This window comes from Halichoerus grypus, chromosome 6 (genome assembly GCF_964656455.1).
Source record: "Halichoerus grypus chromosome 6, mHalGry1.hap1.1, whole genome shotgun sequence".
In the NCBI taxonomy this organism is placed as follows: Eukaryota; Metazoa; Chordata; class Mammalia; order Carnivora; family Phocidae; genus Halichoerus; species Halichoerus grypus.
In genome coordinates, this window is record NC_135717.1 from 2,067,735 (window position 1) to 2,088,108 (window position 20,374).

The 20,374-nt window shown below is 56.6% G+C and overlaps 1 protein-coding gene and 1 long non-coding RNA gene across 2 annotated transcripts in view; both read right to left on the reverse strand.

The window, feature by feature from the left end:
* Positions 1–511: 511 nt before the first annotated feature.
* On the reverse strand, positions 512–6,303 carry LOC144382199 (uncharacterized). Its single transcript, XR_013448658.1, has 3 exons — positions 4,744–6,303; positions 4,462–4,638; positions 512–3,352 (listed from the first exon to the last, which is right to left on the reverse strand). It is a non-coding gene; the product is annotated as an uncharacterized LOC144382199 (long non-coding RNA).
* Positions 6,304–8,653: 2,350 nt separating this feature from the next.
* Positions 8,654–20,374, reverse strand: part of GNA12 (G protein subunit alpha 12) — a 113,612-nt gene continuing 101,891 nt past the window's right edge. Inside the window, exons 3-4 of the mRNA XM_036101731.2 lie at positions 12,604–12,654; positions 8,654–11,367 (exon numbers count right to left, since the gene is read on the reverse strand). Coding sequence (XP_035957624.1) covers positions 10,798–11,367; positions 12,604–12,654 — 621 coding nt within the window. The 3' untranslated portion in view covers positions 8,654–10,797. The remainder of the gene's footprint in view (positions 11,368–12,603; positions 12,655–20,374) is intronic.

The window sequence follows — 20,374 nt, forward strand, 5'->3', positions numbered from 1 at the left end:
GGGAGAGAAGCTGCGGGTGCCACCGGCAGTGTTCTTGCGGCGTCGAGTGTGGTCACGGCTGCTTCTCCCTCCCGGAAAGAGGCAAGAACGGGTGCTCGTACACTCCGGGGCTAGCTTACAGTTTGGGGGCTTTCTAAGGAAAAGAGTGCAAAACATACTCCAGATTTAGGGTCACCCCCTCCTCCCCCCGCAAGCAGGCCTGAGGCTTCCTGTCGGCGGCCACCAGGTGGGGTGCAGGGTCCCAGGCCCGCAGGGCGCAGGTGCGGGCTCCAGGGCTGGGTCCTGGCTTCCGCGAGCATCACCGTGACCAGGAGGTCATGGAGGGAGGGGGGGAAGCCGACAGAGGGAGGCCTGCACCTGGGGATCTGTCGCTGCGAACACAGCCCCCCCCCCCCCTTTGCGCCTTAGAGCCCCGACCCTCTGCTCCGAGCTCAGCTCAGGCGTTTGGCCTGGGGCCAGAGTCAGCAGGAAGGTCGGCCTCACGGAGAGCTGGCTGCCGAGGCTGGGGCCGCACGGCCAGGAAGGCGGCAGGACCCCCAGGAGCGCCCCACAGCCTCGCTGCCACCGTACCCCAGCACGGCCGTCACCCAGGTCCACGGGGAGGGGCCCTGGGTGCCCCCTTCCAACCAGAGCAGGGGTGAGGGGAAACCTGCCCGGTCTGTGAGCGTGGCTTGGATCGGCCATCTTGCCACCTCCGTCAGGTTACCTGTGTGCCAGTTTCCTTCCGTCTTCTGCAAAAGGTGGGTCCCCAGGTGACGGAGGAGAAGCTAGGGCGCCCTGGCTCAGGAGCGGGGAGGGGGCGCTCAGGCGGAGCCCGTGCCATGGGGGCGGCCGCCCCGTCCACTCTGCCTCCCGGCTGCACACGGACAGCGGCTTGAAAGCTGCTGGGGGAATGTTTTGAGACTCAAACTTTGAGGAACAGAGGTTCTTTCCGGCATCAAATAGGCTGGGGGGGGGGGGCAGGGGAGCAGTTTCGGGCGGTCCCCAGGGACGGCGGCTCCGGCGGAGGATGGAACGCATGCCGTCTGCCCCAGCGCGGTCCCAGGCCCCGGCCCGGCCACACGCACCACCCAAGCGGAACCGGGTAACCCCACATCATGGTTTCCGAGAAGCGACGGGCCCGGGCTTTTGTTAATAAACATACACGATGGACTGTATCGCCTTCGAGCTCCGAATCGGTCACCGGGCCCCGTGAGTCCCACGTGGCCCCAAGAGCGTGAACGGAGCTACAGCTACTCTGGGGTCACGACATCACGTGTACCGGGGCTTGTGTGTGTGTGGGGGGGGGCAGGAACCTATGCACCTTCCAAAGCAGCTCAACACCCATCCCAACGGTCCTGCTGAAGGCCGGTGCGGGGCAGCCCCTCTCCTGGCAGCCCTGCTGCGGCCCCCACAGGGCCAGGGCATGGAAGGGGGGGGCTGTTCACACAGTCTCATGGGACAGCAGATTCAGCCCCTCCCAGAGGAGCGAACTCTCCAGAAGGGCTTAAAAATAACCCCAAACATGCCCTGCCTTAGCCAAGCAGCTAATGTTGAAGCTGAGAGTCCAAATTTAGATCCCATCAAGGTCAGAAGAGGGGCTACACCATTCCAGGGGCGCACACGCCACCCACACCCAGGGTCCGAGCTGCGGCCTCGAGAAGCTACTCTCAGACCCAACAGGCCGGGGCGGCCGCAAGACCCAAATCCACCTGGGAAGGGACAGGCCCTTCGAATGCGTCTGTCTAGGCACCGGGGACCTGCTCACGTCCCTCGTCCCCGCGGCTCTCTCTGAGGAAGCACGCGGGTAAGTCTGAGCAGGAAAGGGAGTCGGGGCCCCGGCTCCAAGGTTCCCGGGAGGCCCTGCAGCTGCAGCACGTGGCTGGACGGACTCCCTGGAGGTCGGGGTGCGGCGTGGGTGGGGGGCCGGCACGCTGGGGCTCCGCGGATTGTTGTCCAGAGAGAGCGAGTCCCCAGCGGAGTGGGTAACCCTGGGAAGACCGGGGGGCCGTGCCAGGGCTTCACCCGGCGGCTCCCGACCCAGAGCTGGGGCCACAGAGGCCACCACAGCCCTGGACTCCAGGTCGCGGTGGGGCAGCCATACGCGGACAGGAACCCGGTTTCACGGACGCCCGAGGAAAGAGCAAACGTGAAGCCCTCAGAGAGAAAGCTAACGCTGCAGGGTAACCGGGAGTCGCGGGCCGTGCCACCATCCAGAAGCGAGGCTTGGAGAGCCGCCGGGTCACCGGGCAGGACTGGCCGAGACGGCTCGCGCAGCCCTTCCCAGCACCGCCCAGCAGCACCTGGGTCCACGAGAACCCAGAATAACTGCTGTCTATTTTTGAACTTGTTTCTCGGGCACAGAAGCAAATGAAAACAAGCTAGTCAGGGGTTTATTTAAAAAAGCAATTTCCAAGAAACACCCTGGGGCCACGACGCACTCAGTCCCCCTCCCCCCACCCGTGATGACCAGGGTGACGCGCGGACTTGCTCATCGGAGGTGGCTGAAAGCCATAGCCCGCGCCCCAGTGGGATCTGCAACCGGCCTCCACCTCCCGCCTCTGAAATGACCCCAGGCGCCCAAAGAACGAACCAGAAACGCAATCAATCAGGTTCCCCGTGAGGCCGACCCAAGTGGCCGCTACCCGAGCATCTTAACACACTTGCGAGGCCCTGAAACTGGGCCCAGCCCGGTGTCCCCCACTCTGGCGCTGTCCCCTCCCTCCCGGCCAGCTCTCTGGCTACACTGCGGCCTAAACGTCACCTCTCAGCCGCGGCCAATGCGGGACTTCTAGGTCCCACCGGCATGCTGAGCACCGCGTCACGTTCCTCCCGGCACTCGGCCCCCCACGCTTGTAAGGCTGGGTCGCGGGTCTCTCACTGGCCTGAGGTCTGCTCGCCACCAGCTCCCAGCCCACGTGGCACGTGTGGGGACGCACTCACCTGCCCCTGGAACAGGTGGCCGACAGAGCAGAGGGCTTCTGGGCCGCAGGATCCCGTCCAGGGCTGACATCACTTTCCTTTCCCTCATTTGGACTTTTAGCCACGAACACTGATTCGCTGTTTCTCGCCACACCGGCTCGAGTAAGGGCAGAACGTCAGAGGGAGCGCGCCTGACCCTTCCGCGTGGCCAGGCCTTCCACCGTGAGCCCTCAGGCCGGCTTGGGGCCCTCCTCCCTCGGCCTGCCTGGGGAATGCTCCTGGGGGCTGCACAGGACAGGCACGCAAGTCACAAGCCGGGGGACAGGGCTGGGAACACGGGGGTCCCGGGAGGAGAGCGAGAGCACCGTGCAGGGCCCGAATGTGCAGAAAGGGCCTTTTCTGAGAGAAGCCAGCGAGCGTCACCAGCAGGACCCACAGGAGCTCCGTCCGCCTGCCCGAAGTGTGAAGCACGGAAGAGACAGGGAGGGGTAAACATCCCCGCAGCAGCTCTTTCCTCTGGAATCGGGCCTCAGCCCCACTCCAGCCACGTCCCTCAGGAATGAGCTGGGTGCTTCCCCCGAAGGTCCCCCTGGAGAGGCGGTTCAGGGGAGGCGGGGACAGCGGCATCCTGGCCGTCAGTGCGGCACCACTGGGGGCCCTGCCCAGCTACCTCCCGTCCCCTCTGCCCTGGGGCCTGCCCTCTGCAGCCTGTCCCTGCCCCCCTGCAGGCCTCGCTCGTGGCCCCCGCTGCATCCTGATCCCAGGAGCTGCCAGCACAACTGGATTAAACTACTAGATTGGCATCGTCCGTATTTATAAAAGTCCCACAGCCAAGGGGAAATTTGCCTGAGCGTAGGCATCTTAGTACCAAGATTCCCGAGGACTTTGACGTGCAGAGTAAGTTCTGCACAGTTCAGATTTTCTGGACTGCTTATGCATTACATTTTCGTTCTTAAAATTAATAAATGCTGTCAATGCACGTGAAGAAAAAGCCTCGAGGGAGGGGGAGACATCCAGCTGCAAACAAGAGCTTCTGCCCTCTGAACCGAGCAGGTGCTCCTTCCTGCTGGGACGCAAGTGCCCGCCGGACCCGCTGGGCTAGCAGGTGCCCAGGGCACCGGGCGGGGAGCGCTCTGGCCCCTCACCCGCGCACACAGCCACGCGGCGCATGTCCCTGAGGCACCGCTACTCTCACGTCCCTGCCCGGAGGGTTAGGAATCCTACTTATCACACCGGCTCATTCCCCGCTTCCACGCGTTCTGGGGTCAAGGTTGTACCTCTCAAGGGACAAGGTGGCGTGGCTGTTATTTCTATTCATACTAATACTACCAATGGCATTTTTCCGACTCGAGGCCAGGGGCTCCACACTGTCGCCCGGCCGCGTGCTCACCTTCGATCCACGCTGCGGGTCCACACTTGTAAGGGTGCGTGGAGCATTACTGGCAGGATGGGGTGCACCTGCCGGCTGCGGCATGGAGGGGGTGAAAGGCAAGCAGGGACAGGCTTACAGAGGCAGAGGACGGCAAGGGCCCAGATCCGAGGCTGCGAGCACCTACTCACCTCACCTTCCTGCTGGCGGCCACACGCACATGAGACCCGGCGGGAGGCCTTGGCTTCTGGAACGGCGTCTGCCCCACGAACCGTGCACTCCAGGATCAACGGTCACCTGTGTTCTCCCATCTTAGAGATGTCACACGCCGTGGCCGCGGGAGCTGGTGTTTGACGGGATGCAACGCGCTGGGAAAGCAAGGGCAATTTAAGGCGAACCGTAGTAATTCATCAAAATCACCCACCACTGTGGCCATATGGCATGTTTTTACCCTTCCCAGTAGAGATTCTCACCTGGTACACGGCATTCATAAACAGAGGCTTCCTGGCAGCCCTGTGGGCAGGCTTGGCTCTGCGCGAACCTCCAGGGCGGTGCCCGTGGCGGAGTGGGCTCCGAGCTCGGTTTCCACAGAGAACACTGAAGCGTGACGCCATGGCAGCCCTGCCCTTCGCGCGGTCCTCCGCGCGCCCAGCCCTGGGCAAGGCTACAGCACGGGGGCCACGTGGTGGGGCAGGAAAGGCGCACACAGGGCGCAGGTTGGGCGTGGAACACCGTATTGGGTCAGAGGATAACCTGCCAATTTTAGTCGTTTGAATGGAGTTTAGAAAAAGATATTTGGAAGAGGTCCAGAGGTGATGCTCTGATTCTAGAGATGCACAGAAAGATCAGTTTTTTGTTTTTTTTAAAGATTTTATTTATTTGATAGAGACAGAGACAGCGAGAGCAGGAACACAAGCAAGGGGAGTGGGAGAGGGAGAAGCAGGCTCCCCGCGGAGCAGGAAGCCCGATGTGGGACTCGATCCCAGGACCCTGGGATCATGACCTGAGCCGAAGGCAGACGCTTAATGACTGAGCCACCCAGGCGCCCCGGAAAGATCAGTTTTAAATTCCTTCGTAAGCAGGCTTGTTGAAGAGTCTAGCAAGAGCTCAGCTCCAAACAGGACAGATGGTGGGGAAACGGCCAAAGTTGCATGGGCTGCTCGTGAGTGCTCCCGGAAGCACGCCCCCACCCGCCGCCCCCAGACCACAGCCAGGGCTCTGCTCACCCATCTGCGGTGGGTCTGGGAAAAGTGTCCCGGCTTGCCCACACCGCGTGGCCGACTCTCAGGGCAGGTCCCAGGTCCCCTGGGGGAGGAGGACATCAAGCTCTTCCCCGCCCTGCAGCGGACATCAGGGCAGCCTTACCGGACGGTGCGTGGTCCACGCAGGCCCTCGGGGAATGCTGTTCCCACCGGGAAACTCCACCGTGGCTGTGGACGGCTGGGATTATGTTCACTTGGGGGAAATACGTCAGCTTTTAAAAACACAAAATAAAGTAAATTCACGGTTAATAAAAAGGCCTCGAAGTGACAGGCCTGAACAACGGCCCCTTGTTGTCACCTTGTTGTCACAGAACAGGAGCCGCCGGAGAAGTGCTGCCCCCCCCGCACGGTGCGTCCGGCTCATCGGCGCGCTGGCGAGCCCGTGCCCAGGCCTGATAGCAAATTCGGGCTCATTCAGGAACCGTCGAGTCTCTGCTCTAGCGTTTCACTTTGGTTCACGGTACAAAGACATAAAACAGAAAACCCTCTGAAGAGAAAAACTACCTTCTACACGCAGCTTGAAAATGGAGAACCTCATTTTCCAGTTGAGCCACGTTCATGGTCAGCCAGGGGCAAGGTCTTCAGGTCCCTCCTGCTAAGATGCCCAAAATGACATTTTAAGATGTTTTGCTGCCTAGTGGTAAGATCCGAGGAGGGTGAGCTGCCACAGGGCAGGGTCAGACCGCAGGGTGCCCCCTGCCGCCCGCCGTCCCAGCCGTCCCGTCCTCCAATCAGCAAGGAGAGCCTGCCGCCCTCTGTGCTGTCCTTCTGGGCTGGAAACCCACAGCCCCAAGGGCCCACCCCATTCCCACCCCCGCCATACTGGGACCCCAGCCCCTGGGAACGTCCACGTGCCCAGATACTTGAGAACCCGCTTGTTCCTGCTGGCATCCTGCTTTTCCTGTTGGATGTGGGATTACGGCCTCCGGACGGGGGCCAGCTCCGCGATCTCTGATCAGGCAAAGCCCAGAGCTTACAAAGCGCAGCTCCAGGCCCGGCAGCTCCAGGCCCGGCTCGGAGGCGTCACCACGCCAGGGCTGCAGACACGCGCTCTCCAAGGAGGGAAGCCCGGCGAGAGAAGGAGCCCCCGGAGTCACCTGAAGAGAACAGCCGCTGCGTGGAGATCAAATCCAGCTATTTGAACACCCCATCCGAACACCACGGAGTAAGCAGCCTCCAAGTCTGAGAGCCCTGTCCTTCCCCAGCAGAAGGCGGGGGTCAGACCGTGCAGGGGGACTGCAGAGACAGCAGGGCCTTCTTCGCGGCCCAGGCCCCCTCTACCCACAGCCACCGCCTGAGCTTCGGCCCACACGCTCCCCCCAGGCTCGGGCGCCCACCAGCACATCGGGTGCCCGTGAGCGCGGGGACAGGGCACATGCAGCTGGGGAACCGTCTTCGTGAACCGAGCAAGCTCCTTTCCTCGGGGGACCCGACAGCTTTCTTGTCAGGACCCAGCACTGCCTTGTGAATGACACTGGAGCCCAGTGTCCCCAAGCAGGGCTGCCAGGCCCCCGAGCTGCAGGCCCAGCACCACCCCCAGCCAGGACTCGCAGCTCCGATGCCGAGTCAGCAACACACAGAACCGCACACGCCAGCTCCTCGAGCTTCCAGGGACGTTCCAGAACGAGGCTGCCAAGGCGCACCTGACACACGTCCCGGAGAAGATGGGACCGAAGGACTGGAGCCTGCCCGACGCTGGAAAGGCTTGGCCAGAGCTCCCTCCACAGGAACCACCTCTGTTCCCTGGAGGCGGGCTGCTGGTCCCGGCAAGGGACAGAGCTGGCGGCCTTGAGTGAGACGGTGAAGCAGCCTTCTCACCAAGCTGAGCACACACTCCAGCTGGCGAGAAACCCCCCAGGAGCTCCACCTGCTTCGGTGGCCCCTCTGCCCTGGCTGCACGGTGAGGTCGCCAGGAGCCCAGGAATCCGCTTAGACCACGTTCCTACCGGAGGGCCCTGCCCGGGCGGCTCGGCCCGGGGCCTCCGCAAAGCTCCTTGGGGGGATCGGACTGCGGCGCCAGTGTGGGGAATCACCATCCCGTCTGGCGCTGACACGTGTTGAAACTGGAACCCACAGAGCTCAGCCCATAGCCCTGGGGTAACGCGGAGCACGCAGCATGCCCATCACTGGTGTTTCTCTGGATGGGTTTCTGCCCTTCCCACACAAAAACGTACACCGTGGTGCCCCACCCAGGCCACGGCCGCTGGACAGCACCCACGTGCCTCCTTCTGGAAAAGACTGCAGTGTGACGAGAACCTCGGGGGTCAGGACAGCAGACTCCCCACCTGCCCCTGCCCCTCCCTCTGGCGCCCTCTGGTGGCGGGGCTCAGGCCACGTCAAGGGTCCAGCAGCAGGTCCTTCTCGAGCTCTCAGACCTCAGAGCTGCACTCGGGGCCTCCCGCCCTCACGCCACGTGAGGGCCACACACGGACATGCACACGCATTCACACACGCATGCACACACCCGTCTCTATGTACAAGATGCTTTTATTGGCTTTGAAGTTGTGTTTCCGGTGCTTTCACGGAAAGCAGTACTCGAGACAGTTGTGTGTGTCGGGCTCCGTGCAGCACGCTTTCGGGATTAAAGGCCGATGATTGGGTAGTGAACCTTCAAGTACAATCAGGATTGATGGTGTTGGGCTCTGAATCTGGGGACTAAAAATCTGACTTAATGGCTGGGCTTGAATGCAGAGGATAGAGCTTAATGAACACCCAGAGCGAAGGTGGTCGCCACCACACTGGGCCCGCCAACCAAGGCCCGCGGGGTGTGAAGTGGGAGCCGTGAACCAGCTGTGGGCCGCGCGCATCCTGGGGGGCGCCTTCATGCCACGAGTCCCACTGAGTCCGTGTGCGCTGTCCCCAGGACGCCCAAGCGAGGCAGTCCTAACTAATGATCTTGTGTTGAGAGTATTTTTGGATCTCGGAGTTAAAATAACTGGACTTATTTTTCTTTTATCCAAGAAGTAAAAAACGTTACAAGAATACAGATCCTGGAGATCTCTGTACATCACAAGGCTGAACGCAAAGTCTTTGAGACCATTTCTCTACAAATAGAAGAGTATTTCAGGGAAAAGCCTACATGTGTCCTTCTATGTAAACAGTAGAACTATGAAGAAAGATCTTATTTTGAGGAAGTTTATTGTTACATTTTTGCAATAATAGATGAGGCACGACTATCTCCTGCTTCTCCAACAACTCAATAAAAAAGACAATAATCAAGGATAACAGTGAAATTAAAATAAAAAAAATACAAAAGCCGAAGGTTTTGGAGACAAAAAACAACTACAGTCTATGTGTGGGGAAGCTGTGAATGGTTTTAGTTGAGCCTTGCAAAAAGTTTCTTTCCCCGATTCCAATGAAGCCCAGAACTTCGAGCCAGGGCCTTCAGAGACCCCCCACCCCCAACCCGTCCGCCCAGGGACCCAGGCCGCAGCGCCTGCCCGGCCCCCCACGCAGCTCAGCGTGCAGCCCCGCCTCTCCTGCTCGTGGTGTTAAAGGGGCCGGAGCGTGGTGCACATGGCGGGCAGAGCCCAGCCCAAGGCACCCCGAGTGCCAGCAGGCAGCGGCCGGGGCCAGGGTGACGGCTCCTCCATCAGTAAGTGGCAGCTGGTGAGGCCCCGACAGTGAGTGACTCGTGAGGGGGGCCCGCCGCCCTGGGGACCGGGCTGGAAGGACCCCAGACCACCCTGAGGGAGCCTGCCAAGAGTGCTCCTTTTCCTTTAAGCCACGGTCATCGGCACTGACCCTGGGTCACATCCTTCAGTTTATGAGGAGCCCCAGGAAGCAGTACACAAACAGCAATGTTTTTTTCCCAGCCAAAAAAACCGAAACTCCAACATACACGGACACAAAGCCTCGAGCACCAAAAGAGAAAGAATTTCATGTTGTCGCCTCATTACGAACACTGATAACAAGGATGACTCAGAAGCAGGTTGCGTGCCCTTTCCTTCTGGATCAGCATCTGCCACAAGATTCTTGTTTATCTTGCTTGCTGGAAAGGAGCCAGGAGGGAGATGCGAAAGGGACACAGGATCGGGAAGAGGGCGGCCTTGGGACGGGGGCCACAGTAATGGTCTGGTGCCGGTTAGACGAAGCTCTTTTTGTTCCCTTTTCAATGCTGGGGAAAGTCCCAACACACCAGACAGACCGTCCTAGGAGAGGAACGCACAGCGGGACCAGCTTGGGATGCAGCGTGCTGACAGCCAGGGAGCGACACCTAAGTGGACAAGGGCACAGAGAGGGACATCTGTCCTCCCGTGTCCACACTCACGGGCTTGGGCACCTTCTCCCGGACGAGAGCTATGTCCGGTAGTGTTTGCTGGTGACGTGTGTACACGAGTGGAAGAGACCTCGGTAAGAATCAAGACTCCCAGCAGAGCTGCAAGCGGGCACCGGCCGTCCAAAGGCATCGGGGTGGTGGCAGTCTGCAGAAACTCTGAGAGTCTGGGCTTTCTGAAAGGTCAGCTGCGGCATTCACAGAGGCTGTGCTAGGAATCCTGCCAGTGTTCAGAAGCCCCGAGGGGAAGAGGAAGCGCTCTAGCACCTTCCGAAAGAAGGGAAGGCGGATACAGCCCAGTGCAGGTGTCAGGACTTGAAAGAAGAGTCACCTGCGAGGCCAGGGGGAGGGAGGGCGGGTGCGTGTAACAGGCATGCCCACCGCCGGCGCACCGGCCGTGGGGTGTTAAGGCAAGCCCACGCCCACCCTCTAAAGCTGGGGGCCCCTGGCCAGATCATGGGTGCCTGGACCAGGGTCTCTCAAGGAACCGGCACTAGGGTTTTCCAAGGCAACGCGTGCGCTTTGGGAGGTGGCGCAGAGACGCCTGATCTCCCGCAGACCACCGTGAGGCAAAGCTCTCGGGCTCGTCTGTCTCACGGAAGCCTCGCAAGTTAGCGGGGAAAGCCGTCCGCAAGGCCAGCTGCTTGTGCTGTCGTCACTGAGTGTGCGTGTGCGGGCGTGTGCACGCCCACCGCCGACACTCCACCCTCGATTAAACTGTGTCAGAGAAGGAATACAGTTTCTGGAAAGAGAGAGAAAGCTGTGTTACTAGGTATTACGCATGAATACCAAAGTGACCCCTTGGATTCTCAGTAGTTTGACTACGCCCCGGGTTCAGTAGCTAACGTCCGAGTGTCCGTGTCCCCGGGCCTGGAGCGTGGCCGGCGTGGCCGGTGCGGCGGCACTCCGGGGCCGGGCGTGGGCGGCACGGATCCGAGGAGCCCCCCGCGGGCCCGGCTGCTGTGGGCGAGGGCGAGGGGCGTCCTCCCTCACTGCAGCATGATGTCCTTCAGATTCTCCTGCAGGATGGTGTCCTTCACAGCATGGAACACGAAGCGGATGTTCTCCGTGTCTATGGCGGTGGTGAAGTGGTGAAATAGCGGCTTGCCGCGGTTCCGTCTCTTCCGGTCGAAGCACTGCACCAGGTAGCGCTGCACGTCCTCCAGCCTGTGTGGGTCGCCCTTGAAGTCGGGGAAGTGCTTCTTGATGCTCACGGTCTTGACCTTCTCCACCAGGAGGTCCATCTTGTTGAGGAAGAGGATTATGGAGACGTTGAAGAAGAGCTTGTTGTTGACTATGGTCTCAAAGATGTTCATGGACTCCACCAGCCGGTTGGTGCGCCTGTCCTCCATGAGCACCTGGTCGTACTCGCTGGAGGACACCATGAACAGGATCGACGTGATCCCGTCAAAGCACTGGAACCACTTCTGGCGCTGGGACCGCTGGCCGCCCACGTCCACCATCTTAAAAGGGATTTTTTTAATAACGAAGTCATGTTCCACAATGCCCTTGGTGGCCTTCCGTGCCAGCAGGATGTCCTGCTTGCTAGGAAAGTAGTTCTGTAAAATACAGGAGAAGGGAAAAGTTTAGCAGGAGAAGAAGAACACGGGAAAATGAGGATCAAGAGTCCAATGCACTTGGGCGAGAAGCTGAACCTAACACCAAAAGCCACTTTCATCTGTACCATCAGACACTGGCCGCGGAACGGAGGCGAAGGCAATAAGGGCTGGTTTCAAGCGAGCAGAGGCCCCCTGGCCCGAGGCAGGTTGCCGGAACCCCCGGGTCTGTTTCTGCCCATGGCCACCTCTGTCCTTTCCTGAATTCTAAAGCACGCGCGTTCCCAAAACTTACTGTGAACTAATTTAATCTAGGTTTGCGATGCTAGTTAGATTTAGTCCGCAATCTACGTAATACGTCATTCTGGGAAGTTTTCCGCAACCATGGCGCTGCCGTTAAAACCCTCCACGACCACTGCGCACAATCACACGGGCAGCGGCCCCGCCAGAAACCAAACAGGGGCGATGAGGCCTCTGGGTCCAGAGCCCGCTCACACGGGAGCAGGGGCAGAGAGCTAACACTGCAGGGGGGACAGCGACCGGCACGAGAGGCCCCCCGCAGGAACGATCCAGCTACTTCACCACATAAACGGGGAGAAAAGGGAAGACGGGGGAGAAACCTACAGAGTAGAAGACATTTGAGTGACGCGGCCCAACTGTGAAGGACGGGCCTTACGAGGGCGCGGATTCCAACTGCCAAACAAGCAGCGTGCACGGGAAAACACGGATGGGACATGCGGGCAGATCCCCGAGCAGACCGGACGGCGGTGGGTATCGAGGAATGCTGCGGATGTCTTAGGAGCAACAGTGGTGTCGCGGGCAGGATTCAGGATCCCGTTACTGTGGAACGACGCAAGGATGTGTGTGCTCCTGGCGGAGGGCGGCCCAGGGGCTCATCTGACAATTTGTCCTTGTGTGTGTGTGCGTTTCCCATCATAAAACGTTAAAGGAAATCCTCTGTTCACTAAACAATCCCTGTGTCCTCTGTGGTAGTCCAAGCGAGAACGTGAGGAGGGAATGTTCACGCCACGCACGGACGTTCCGTCTGCGCTGACCCAGAGTCGGGAGCTGAGTGAGGGCAAGACATGACAGCCCCGTCCACAGTCATCGGATGCGGGGCGCAGGGCGCCCAAGGATGGTGCGCACACCCGCGGGCCGGGGGCTGCTCCGGCCTCCACGCACACGCTTCCTAACCCTGGCTCACAGTTCTCGGGGGTGGGGGGTGGGGTCTGTACTCACCAGCTGGCCGATCCGGTCCAAGTTATCCAGAAAGTACTTCACCGATTCACCCTGTCACAGAGGAAAAACACGCACGACTCAGTCTTGGTGGAGAACCCTGATTTGGCCACTCGGAGATGATAACAGAATCACATGAGTGTTGTTTCCCCCTACTGTATAAATGGGAAGGCAAAGAGACTAAGAGCATACAGGCATTTTTAAAAATTAAAAACACAGTTGAAAACATTTTTAAATGCAGTTTCTCTAGAATTCAAATTCAGACTGTGTTTCCAAAGCACCCCGGCTGAGTCTGGTGACGGGCAGGGCGCTGGCCCCTCTGGCCGGGCTAACCCTTCCTTTCCAGACACGCACACTGGCCCGCTCCAGAGCCAGAAGCTTACGTGAGGGCCCTGTGAGCAGGCCTGCTTGGACAAAGGTGGCCCAGGGCACTGTGGGTGTGGTCTCTAGAGAGGGCAAATCTTCAACGACAGGCCTGAGACCACACGCTTTCCAGTTTCCGGAAACGGGGCCAACATCCCACTGCTGCCCCCCACGTCTGTTCGAGGCTGTGATTCGCAGCCTCGAACGAGAACCTTCAGTCTGGATTCCTGCGGTGGAACAGCGAACCCCTCACAGCCTGGACGTTCTCTGCCCTGAACGCCCATACAGAGACCGTTCTCCAGCGAACGTGCACCTTATGGTCACCTTGGGCCCCGTTTCAGGAGAAGCGTTTAGAGGGTGTTCAAACACTGAAGGCAGCGGGACAGAGGACGGGGTGAGCGCATAGCTGCGATTTTCCCTCAAGCAGCAGAAGGCAGACGAGTCACGGCGCCCCGCGCACACGGAGGACGCGGCTTCCCACAGGCACCACCGGACGGCGCTCGGCTCGGGCTCCCTCACGTGGACCCGGGGACAGTCCCGCCAGGGAAGCCCACGTCTGCCTGCGTTCACACAGAAGCGTGCAGGCGGCAGGCTGACGCCCAAACCATCACGGAGGACACACCATCGGAAAGGTGCGGGATTATGGCTCGAGCCTATGACTTTATATAAAACAGTAAAGGAAACAGATGAAAATGACAGGAGCAGCGCCCTGACCCCTGGAGTTCTGCCCCAGTCAGCCTCCAACAGGCCCCAAGGAAGACAGTAAGGACTCAATTTGCTTCAGTGGGAGTCAGCTGTCCCGTTTTACGTCCCTCCAGCCTTTTGGAGGATTGACAAGACAGCAGTTTTAAGGGGGACAGAAACACGCATCACACACACTCTAGCACAGAGGATTCGCACACGCAGTTCTCCTGAACGTCAGGGTGCGGTGGGCGCAGTCTGCTCTCTGCTCTAGGGACACACAGGCAGGAGGGATGGCACCTGGGGCTCCAGGACGGACACCCCACTCCCTGGCACCCCGCCTCTGCCATCTGCCAGCCGCGCCCTTCGGTGTCTGTCCCCTTCTGACACCAGCTTGGGTGTGGGGACAGCCATCTCCACAGGGTGAGGCAGCTGGTCCAAGAAGGGGCCACAGAGAAACCCACCCGATCCGTGACTTCCCCCACAACCACGTCTCTCTCAGCCCCCCTGCCCCCCACTCAGGGACTCTGGAGGTGCAAGGAGGGCCGGTGGATGCCAGCGGGGTCTGCACACCGGGAGGCCAGCTGGTGGCGGCCCCTCACAGCCCAGGCCACCCTGGGTCACTCTGAGGCATGCGGTGGCACCGGGCGAAAAGAAACCGGGGTTTGGTGTGGTTGGGCATAAAGTCACGGCCACGCCGATGCCCTGGCCAACGTCCCGTCACCACGGCCTGACAACTGTCCTGGGGAAACACTGACACATGCGTGCTCACCCCAACGGTGAAGGTGTGAAAGGAAAAGTGCCCCAGAGGACACAATGAAGGATGAGCTAAGTATAAAGTACTAAAAAAGCGAGAAAGCTGTATGTCCCAGTTTGAATGGAAAGATCCCTAGTGAGCTTGAAGCCAGGGTCACCCCACCTGCGCTCCAAATGTTAGCATCCTTTCACTCCTTCAGAGGTACAAGATTTATCCGGGGCTGCCACCACCTGCATGCTTGGGGGGGGTGCACGAGGAGGGGGAACCCAGTTTCATGCCAGGCCTGCCTCTTCTCGGCACTAACTTGTGGGTCCCTGCGGCAGCTGCCCTGGGGCTGTCCGGACACAGAGCTCCCCCATCAAGGCAAGGAGGGAAGAGAATCAGCTCGTTCGGACCAGCAAGGAGTCATTGAGCTCCACACTCCGTGGCCCCGCCAGGCTGAGTGGGAACCATGGTTTGGATGCTGTGGTTTACCGTCAGGGACTGAGGGGTACGCCATCAGATTCGACATGCAGCCTACAGAACGATCATTTGCACGGGCTTCACGATTCCCAGAGCACCAGTTCCTTAAAACGTCCAGGTTTAAATTCTGACAGATTTCCAACACTGGGGGAAGGAGTCATGTCTTGGGAGAAGTGGCAAGTGGCAGGAACTAAGGGGCCACCACAGCATGAACCCCGTAGCACCCGCTGCACACTGTGCCACCCGCCCCCATCATGTGCTGAAACCTAGCCCCCAGGGCCATGGCATCGCGGCTTTGCAGGGTGGAGCCCCCATGAACAGGGTCAGCGCCCTAATAAAAGAGACCCCAGCGCTCTGGCCCCTGCTTCCTGTCTCGTGAGGACACAGCAAGAAGACACCATCCATGAACCAGGAGGGGGCTCTCACCACACCCCGAGTCTGCGGGCACCTTGACCTTGGGCTTTCCAGCTTCCAGAATATTTCTCAAAATCACAGGTTAGGTATGTTTATCAGCAGACCAAACGGACAAAGATGGCACCTTTACAAAAAGAGGATCACGTGTGGCCAAAAAGTCCCCGGGTCCTCTTGATGGCCACTGCAGTCTCATGGTCTAACGAGAAAGAGTACACGAGAAATGGGCTTTTTATAACCCTCCTTGGTCGGAAAATCTAAGTCACTTCTTTAATAACACCATGGATCCATGGAGTAGACAAAAGTTTGTTAGGATGTGCTCAGAGGCTACTAGGCACAGGCTTGACATCAGACTGCTTTCCTGACCCAATTCCCAGCAAAATGTGCATTTTTATTACCAGCAGTGGGACGAGTCTGGGGGGTGCTGGTGGTGGAGAAGGGGGGCTGATCAGTTTCAAGCAGCAGCGGGTCTTTTTGGGGTGCTTGCAATTGTGCCACAGATGGGCAAATGTGGCTGGAAGACAGTGGGCAGGGCCTGGACATATCACACCCATAAAGAGAATGAGCTTTTTGGCAAATGGACTCTATTCTTCATGACATCTTCCCTGGGAGCACCCATCACCCACACCTGCTGCAGACTAATCACATAGCGGGCTCGCTGCTGCTTTGAAGCTTCTGTCCCCATCACCAGACACACCCCTGCACACCCGTCGGTCCGTGTGCTGGCGGTCCCTGCATTATGAACCAGCCCCGTCAGTGGACATCGGCTGACCTTGTACACTTCATCCAGCTAATTCAAGACCGTGAGTGAACAGACTCGGCTCTTTCAACACCGCATAAGACCAGGCCGTCAAGATCAGTATTCCAGGGGCACCTGGGTGGCTCAGTCGTTGAGCGTCTGCCTTTGGCTCAGGTCATGACCCCAGGGTCCTGGGATCGAGCCCCGCATCGGGCTCCCTGCTCAGCGGGAAGCCTGCTTCTCCCTCTCCCACTCCCCCTGCTTGTGTTCCTTCTTTGTATCTCTGTCGAATAAATAAAAATAAAATCTTAAAAAAAAAAAGGATCAATACTCCAGGTTGACTGGTCACACCCGTTTTCCTGCCGGCGATGAGACCCATTCTCCCACACCCTCGGTTCAGTTCCTAGTACTTCCTGCCAGTGCCGCGGGCTGAGGGGTGCGCAGGGACGGCGGTTACAAAGAGAAAGAGGAATCTGCACTTGGGGCCGGTGCCTTTTCAGTTTGGAATCCTATCTCTGCACACATGAGCTGTTCCTATAGTTCCTGGACCCAGTGAGGTTGATTTTGGTATTCTAAAATGGGGTCAGTCACATGGGACGGAGACACGGGGCTTGTCAATGGTGAGCTAGAGGACTCGGAAGTTTACTTCACTCGTTTAAACATATTACGAAGACAAATTTTAAAACTGCTGTATATTAGAAACAACAACAAAGTATTCCAAAGGTCAGATTTTCATTTTTATTACTTACAAATATCATATTTAAGACATAACTTTGGCTTTATAGAGATGCGAACCAAACAATGTTTGAATAGAGAACTACAAATACTTAAAAAAAAATTATCTAACTCCCCACAGGAAACCTTTCACTTGAATTCAGGCTTTGCCAAAACCTATGACATTTTACTGGGGTCTTGTGAGAGTAAATGATATCAGAGCTGTGAAAGTATTCTGGAAAAAGATACAGCATCATATTAATATACATCACAGAAATAGAGATTCTCAAATTTTAATCTGGGTGCCTATAAATTGTTGCTAATTTGCAATCCTAAAATATTAGGTACAAGATTCGCTGTAGCACCTCTAGAATATCAAAAGCCTGGGAAGAACCCACGTGTCCACAGACAGAAGGAAGGCTGGCTGGACAAAGCACGTTATCTTCACGCAGGGTGTCGGATGCAGCCGTGGGGAGCGGATGGTTGACACACGGCTGTGTGAAAGAAGCAAGGGGCACAACAAAGTCTCCTTATGTGTAAGAATTGGTGGGGAAATTAAAGCAGTTGCTATCTGCGTATTTTTAAGAAAGGAGACACAGAAAGATAAACCAGCAACAGATAAAAATGATGAGGTACAGGGAAGAGGAGGACAGGGGAGGAGACACAAGGGCAGAAGCTAGATGTCTCAGAATGCATTTTGCCTTTGGAACCATGCAGATATCTTGCATAATTAAAAACAAAATTTATTTAAAATATCAACCCCTCAAAATGGAAACCAAACTACAGCAAGTGAACCTAACAGCGTGTCAAGTGGGGGCAGAGCCCAGGACACTGGTGGCCTAGCACTTCTGCCCCCGAACGTGCAGGTGTGGAAGAAGCTGGCCCGAGGCTGGCTCACGCTGGCGGTCCTTGTCTTATGGGATGTCCCCGTGCTTGTGAAGTCCCCCACCCCAGTTCCCGGGGACAGCTGCTCCTTCCCATCTGTGATTAAGACCCCAGGAAAAGGTCCACCGTGAGCGCTTTAAAGTGCCAGGGCCCTCTCATCCGGGATTTCTCTTTTTCTTCAACTGAGGTCAAATTCACATAACATAAAATTAACCATTTAAAGGCGTGTGTGTATAGGGCGCCTGGCTGGCTCAGTCAGTGGAGCGTGCGACTCTTGATCTCGGGGTTGTGGGTTCGAGCCCCACACTGGGTGTAGAGATTACTGAAATCAATAAAACATAAAAAAACAAAATCCTGAAAAGCAAGTGTCTATAACACAGTGGCATGTAGCATCTTTGGGGTGATGTGCAACCGTCAGCTCTACCTCGTTTGAAGACGCTGTTGTCACCCCCGAAGGCAGCAGGTACTCCCCCGTTCTGCTTGGCATCGCGCGCTCACGGTTCACCCATGTCATAGCAGCTGTGGGTGCCCTCCGTTCTCTAGCTGAACACCCCTGCATGGGCGCACCATCCAGTGTTCACCCACTGCTCAGTGGACGGGCATCTGGACGGCCTCCAGCCCTTGGCTACTGCTAGGAACATTCACGCAGAAGTTTTCATTTGAACACCTGTTTTCAATCCTTTTGGGCATATATTCCACCTAGTAGTGGAATTTCTGGGTCATACGGCAATTCTAGGTTTAATTTTTTGAGGAACCACCACCGTGTTCCACAGCGACCACCCCTGTTTGCATCTACACCAGCAAAGGCAAGAAGGCTTCCCATCCCCACCGGCCCTCGCTAGCCTGCGACCACACTGGTGTATGTGAAGTGGCGTCTCACTGGGATCCTGTCTGGTTCCAGGCGGTGCTGTCTGTACATGAGGAACTGTGCGGGTGTGTGAAGAGCTGCTGGGCTCCTCCCTGAGACAGCTCCGCAAGGTTAGTAGTAAGAATTACAGACTCAGCCTTGACAGCCACAGAGTTAGATTCTCCATTTCTATCATAGGGACCGCCACAGAAAATGAGCTAGAAAGAAATTCCAGACCATGATTTTAGACTTTCTCTTCCTCCAGATAAGAAAGCACCGACATCAGAGGGTGAGGGAGGCTGGGAGTAGGGGTGGGAAGGGAGAGGGCTGAGCAAGTTCCTAAAGGTTTCCACTGCAGAATCCCACCTTTTTGATCCCACACGTAAAGAACCTCCAAGTTGTCACTCCAGTCCTCACAACAAGACAAAAGCTGAAGAAGCTGAATGGAAACCAACAACCTTTCTTAGATCCGTCCCCGATTTGATGTTACAGGGCAAACCACTGCCCCCCACCTTGGAGAGGCAGGTGAATACAGAGACTTACAGCTTACCGGGGATGGAAGACGCGGCTGGAGCCAGCAACTGATACATTATGCCTGACTTTCACCAGAAAATGACAGTGCCCGCTAAAAGGCAAAAATCACAGCCTGAAGAGATGAAGCAAGCATTGGAGCCAGACTCTGATATGGCAGAGGTTTTGGAATTAACAGACTAGGAATTTAAAATAATTATGATTTATATGCTAAGGATTCTAGTGGAAAAAGTGCACAACATGCAAGAACAGATGGGAAATGCAAGCAGGGAGAGGGAAACTCCATGAAGCACATGGAAATAGTACTAGAAACCAAGAAGAAATCACAAAGTACATTAGAAAATATTTGGGGGGGGGCCCTGGGTGGCTCAGTAGGTTAAGTGTCTGACTTCGGCTCAGATCATGATCTCAGGGTCCTGTGATAGGGCCCTGCATCGGGCTCTGTGCTCAGCGGGGAGTCTACTTGAGGATTCTCTCTCTCCCTTTGTCCATACCCCTGTGTTCTCTCAAATAAACAAATAAAATCTTAAAAAAAATACTTTCAGATGTAGTTAATGTATTATTTAGGGGAGAAATCTGTACCTCTAAATTTAGTGATGTATGAAGTGCTGAATCACTACACTGTACACCTGAAATTAATATAAAACTGTATGTTAACTATACTGCAATTAAAATAAAAAATATTTATATTAGAAAAGAAAAACGATCCAAAATCATTTAAGTTTCTTTCTCAAAAAGCCTAAAAAGGAAGAGCAAAGAAAACCCAAGGGGAGTAGAAGGAAGGAAATAAAAAAGACCACATATCACTGAAATAGGAAATGGATGCACAATGAAAAAAATTAACGGGGCCAAAAGTTGGCTCTTCAAAAAGGCCAACAAAATGTGTACTGTCCTAGCCAGTAAGGACGAGGGCATCACTGGCACCGGCAACGAAAGAGGAGCTACTCTACAGACCCTACAGACGTCACAGAGAGATGAAGAGAACAGTATGATAACTTCATGCCAACAAACTGGGTTTCTTCGATGAAATGGACAAAACTCTTTAAAGATTTCAATTTACCAACAGTGAAACCTGAACAGACCTATGTTTACTTTTAAAAAACATGAATGTTAAAACAAAACATGAATTTGTTATAAAAAATGTTCCCCAAAAGAAAACCCGAGGCCCATGGTTTCATTGGTGAATTCTATCAAACACTCAAAAAGAGGTAACACTCATCTTATGCAAACTTAAAGAAAACCAAAGAGGAAGAATACTTGCTAATGTCCTTTATGAGGGCAGCACAACCCCGATACTAGAACTGACAAGCTTTACCAAAAAGCAAAACTAAAGACCAAAGCCTTCTTGTACAGACACAGTATTCTTCACAAAACCTCAGCAAGT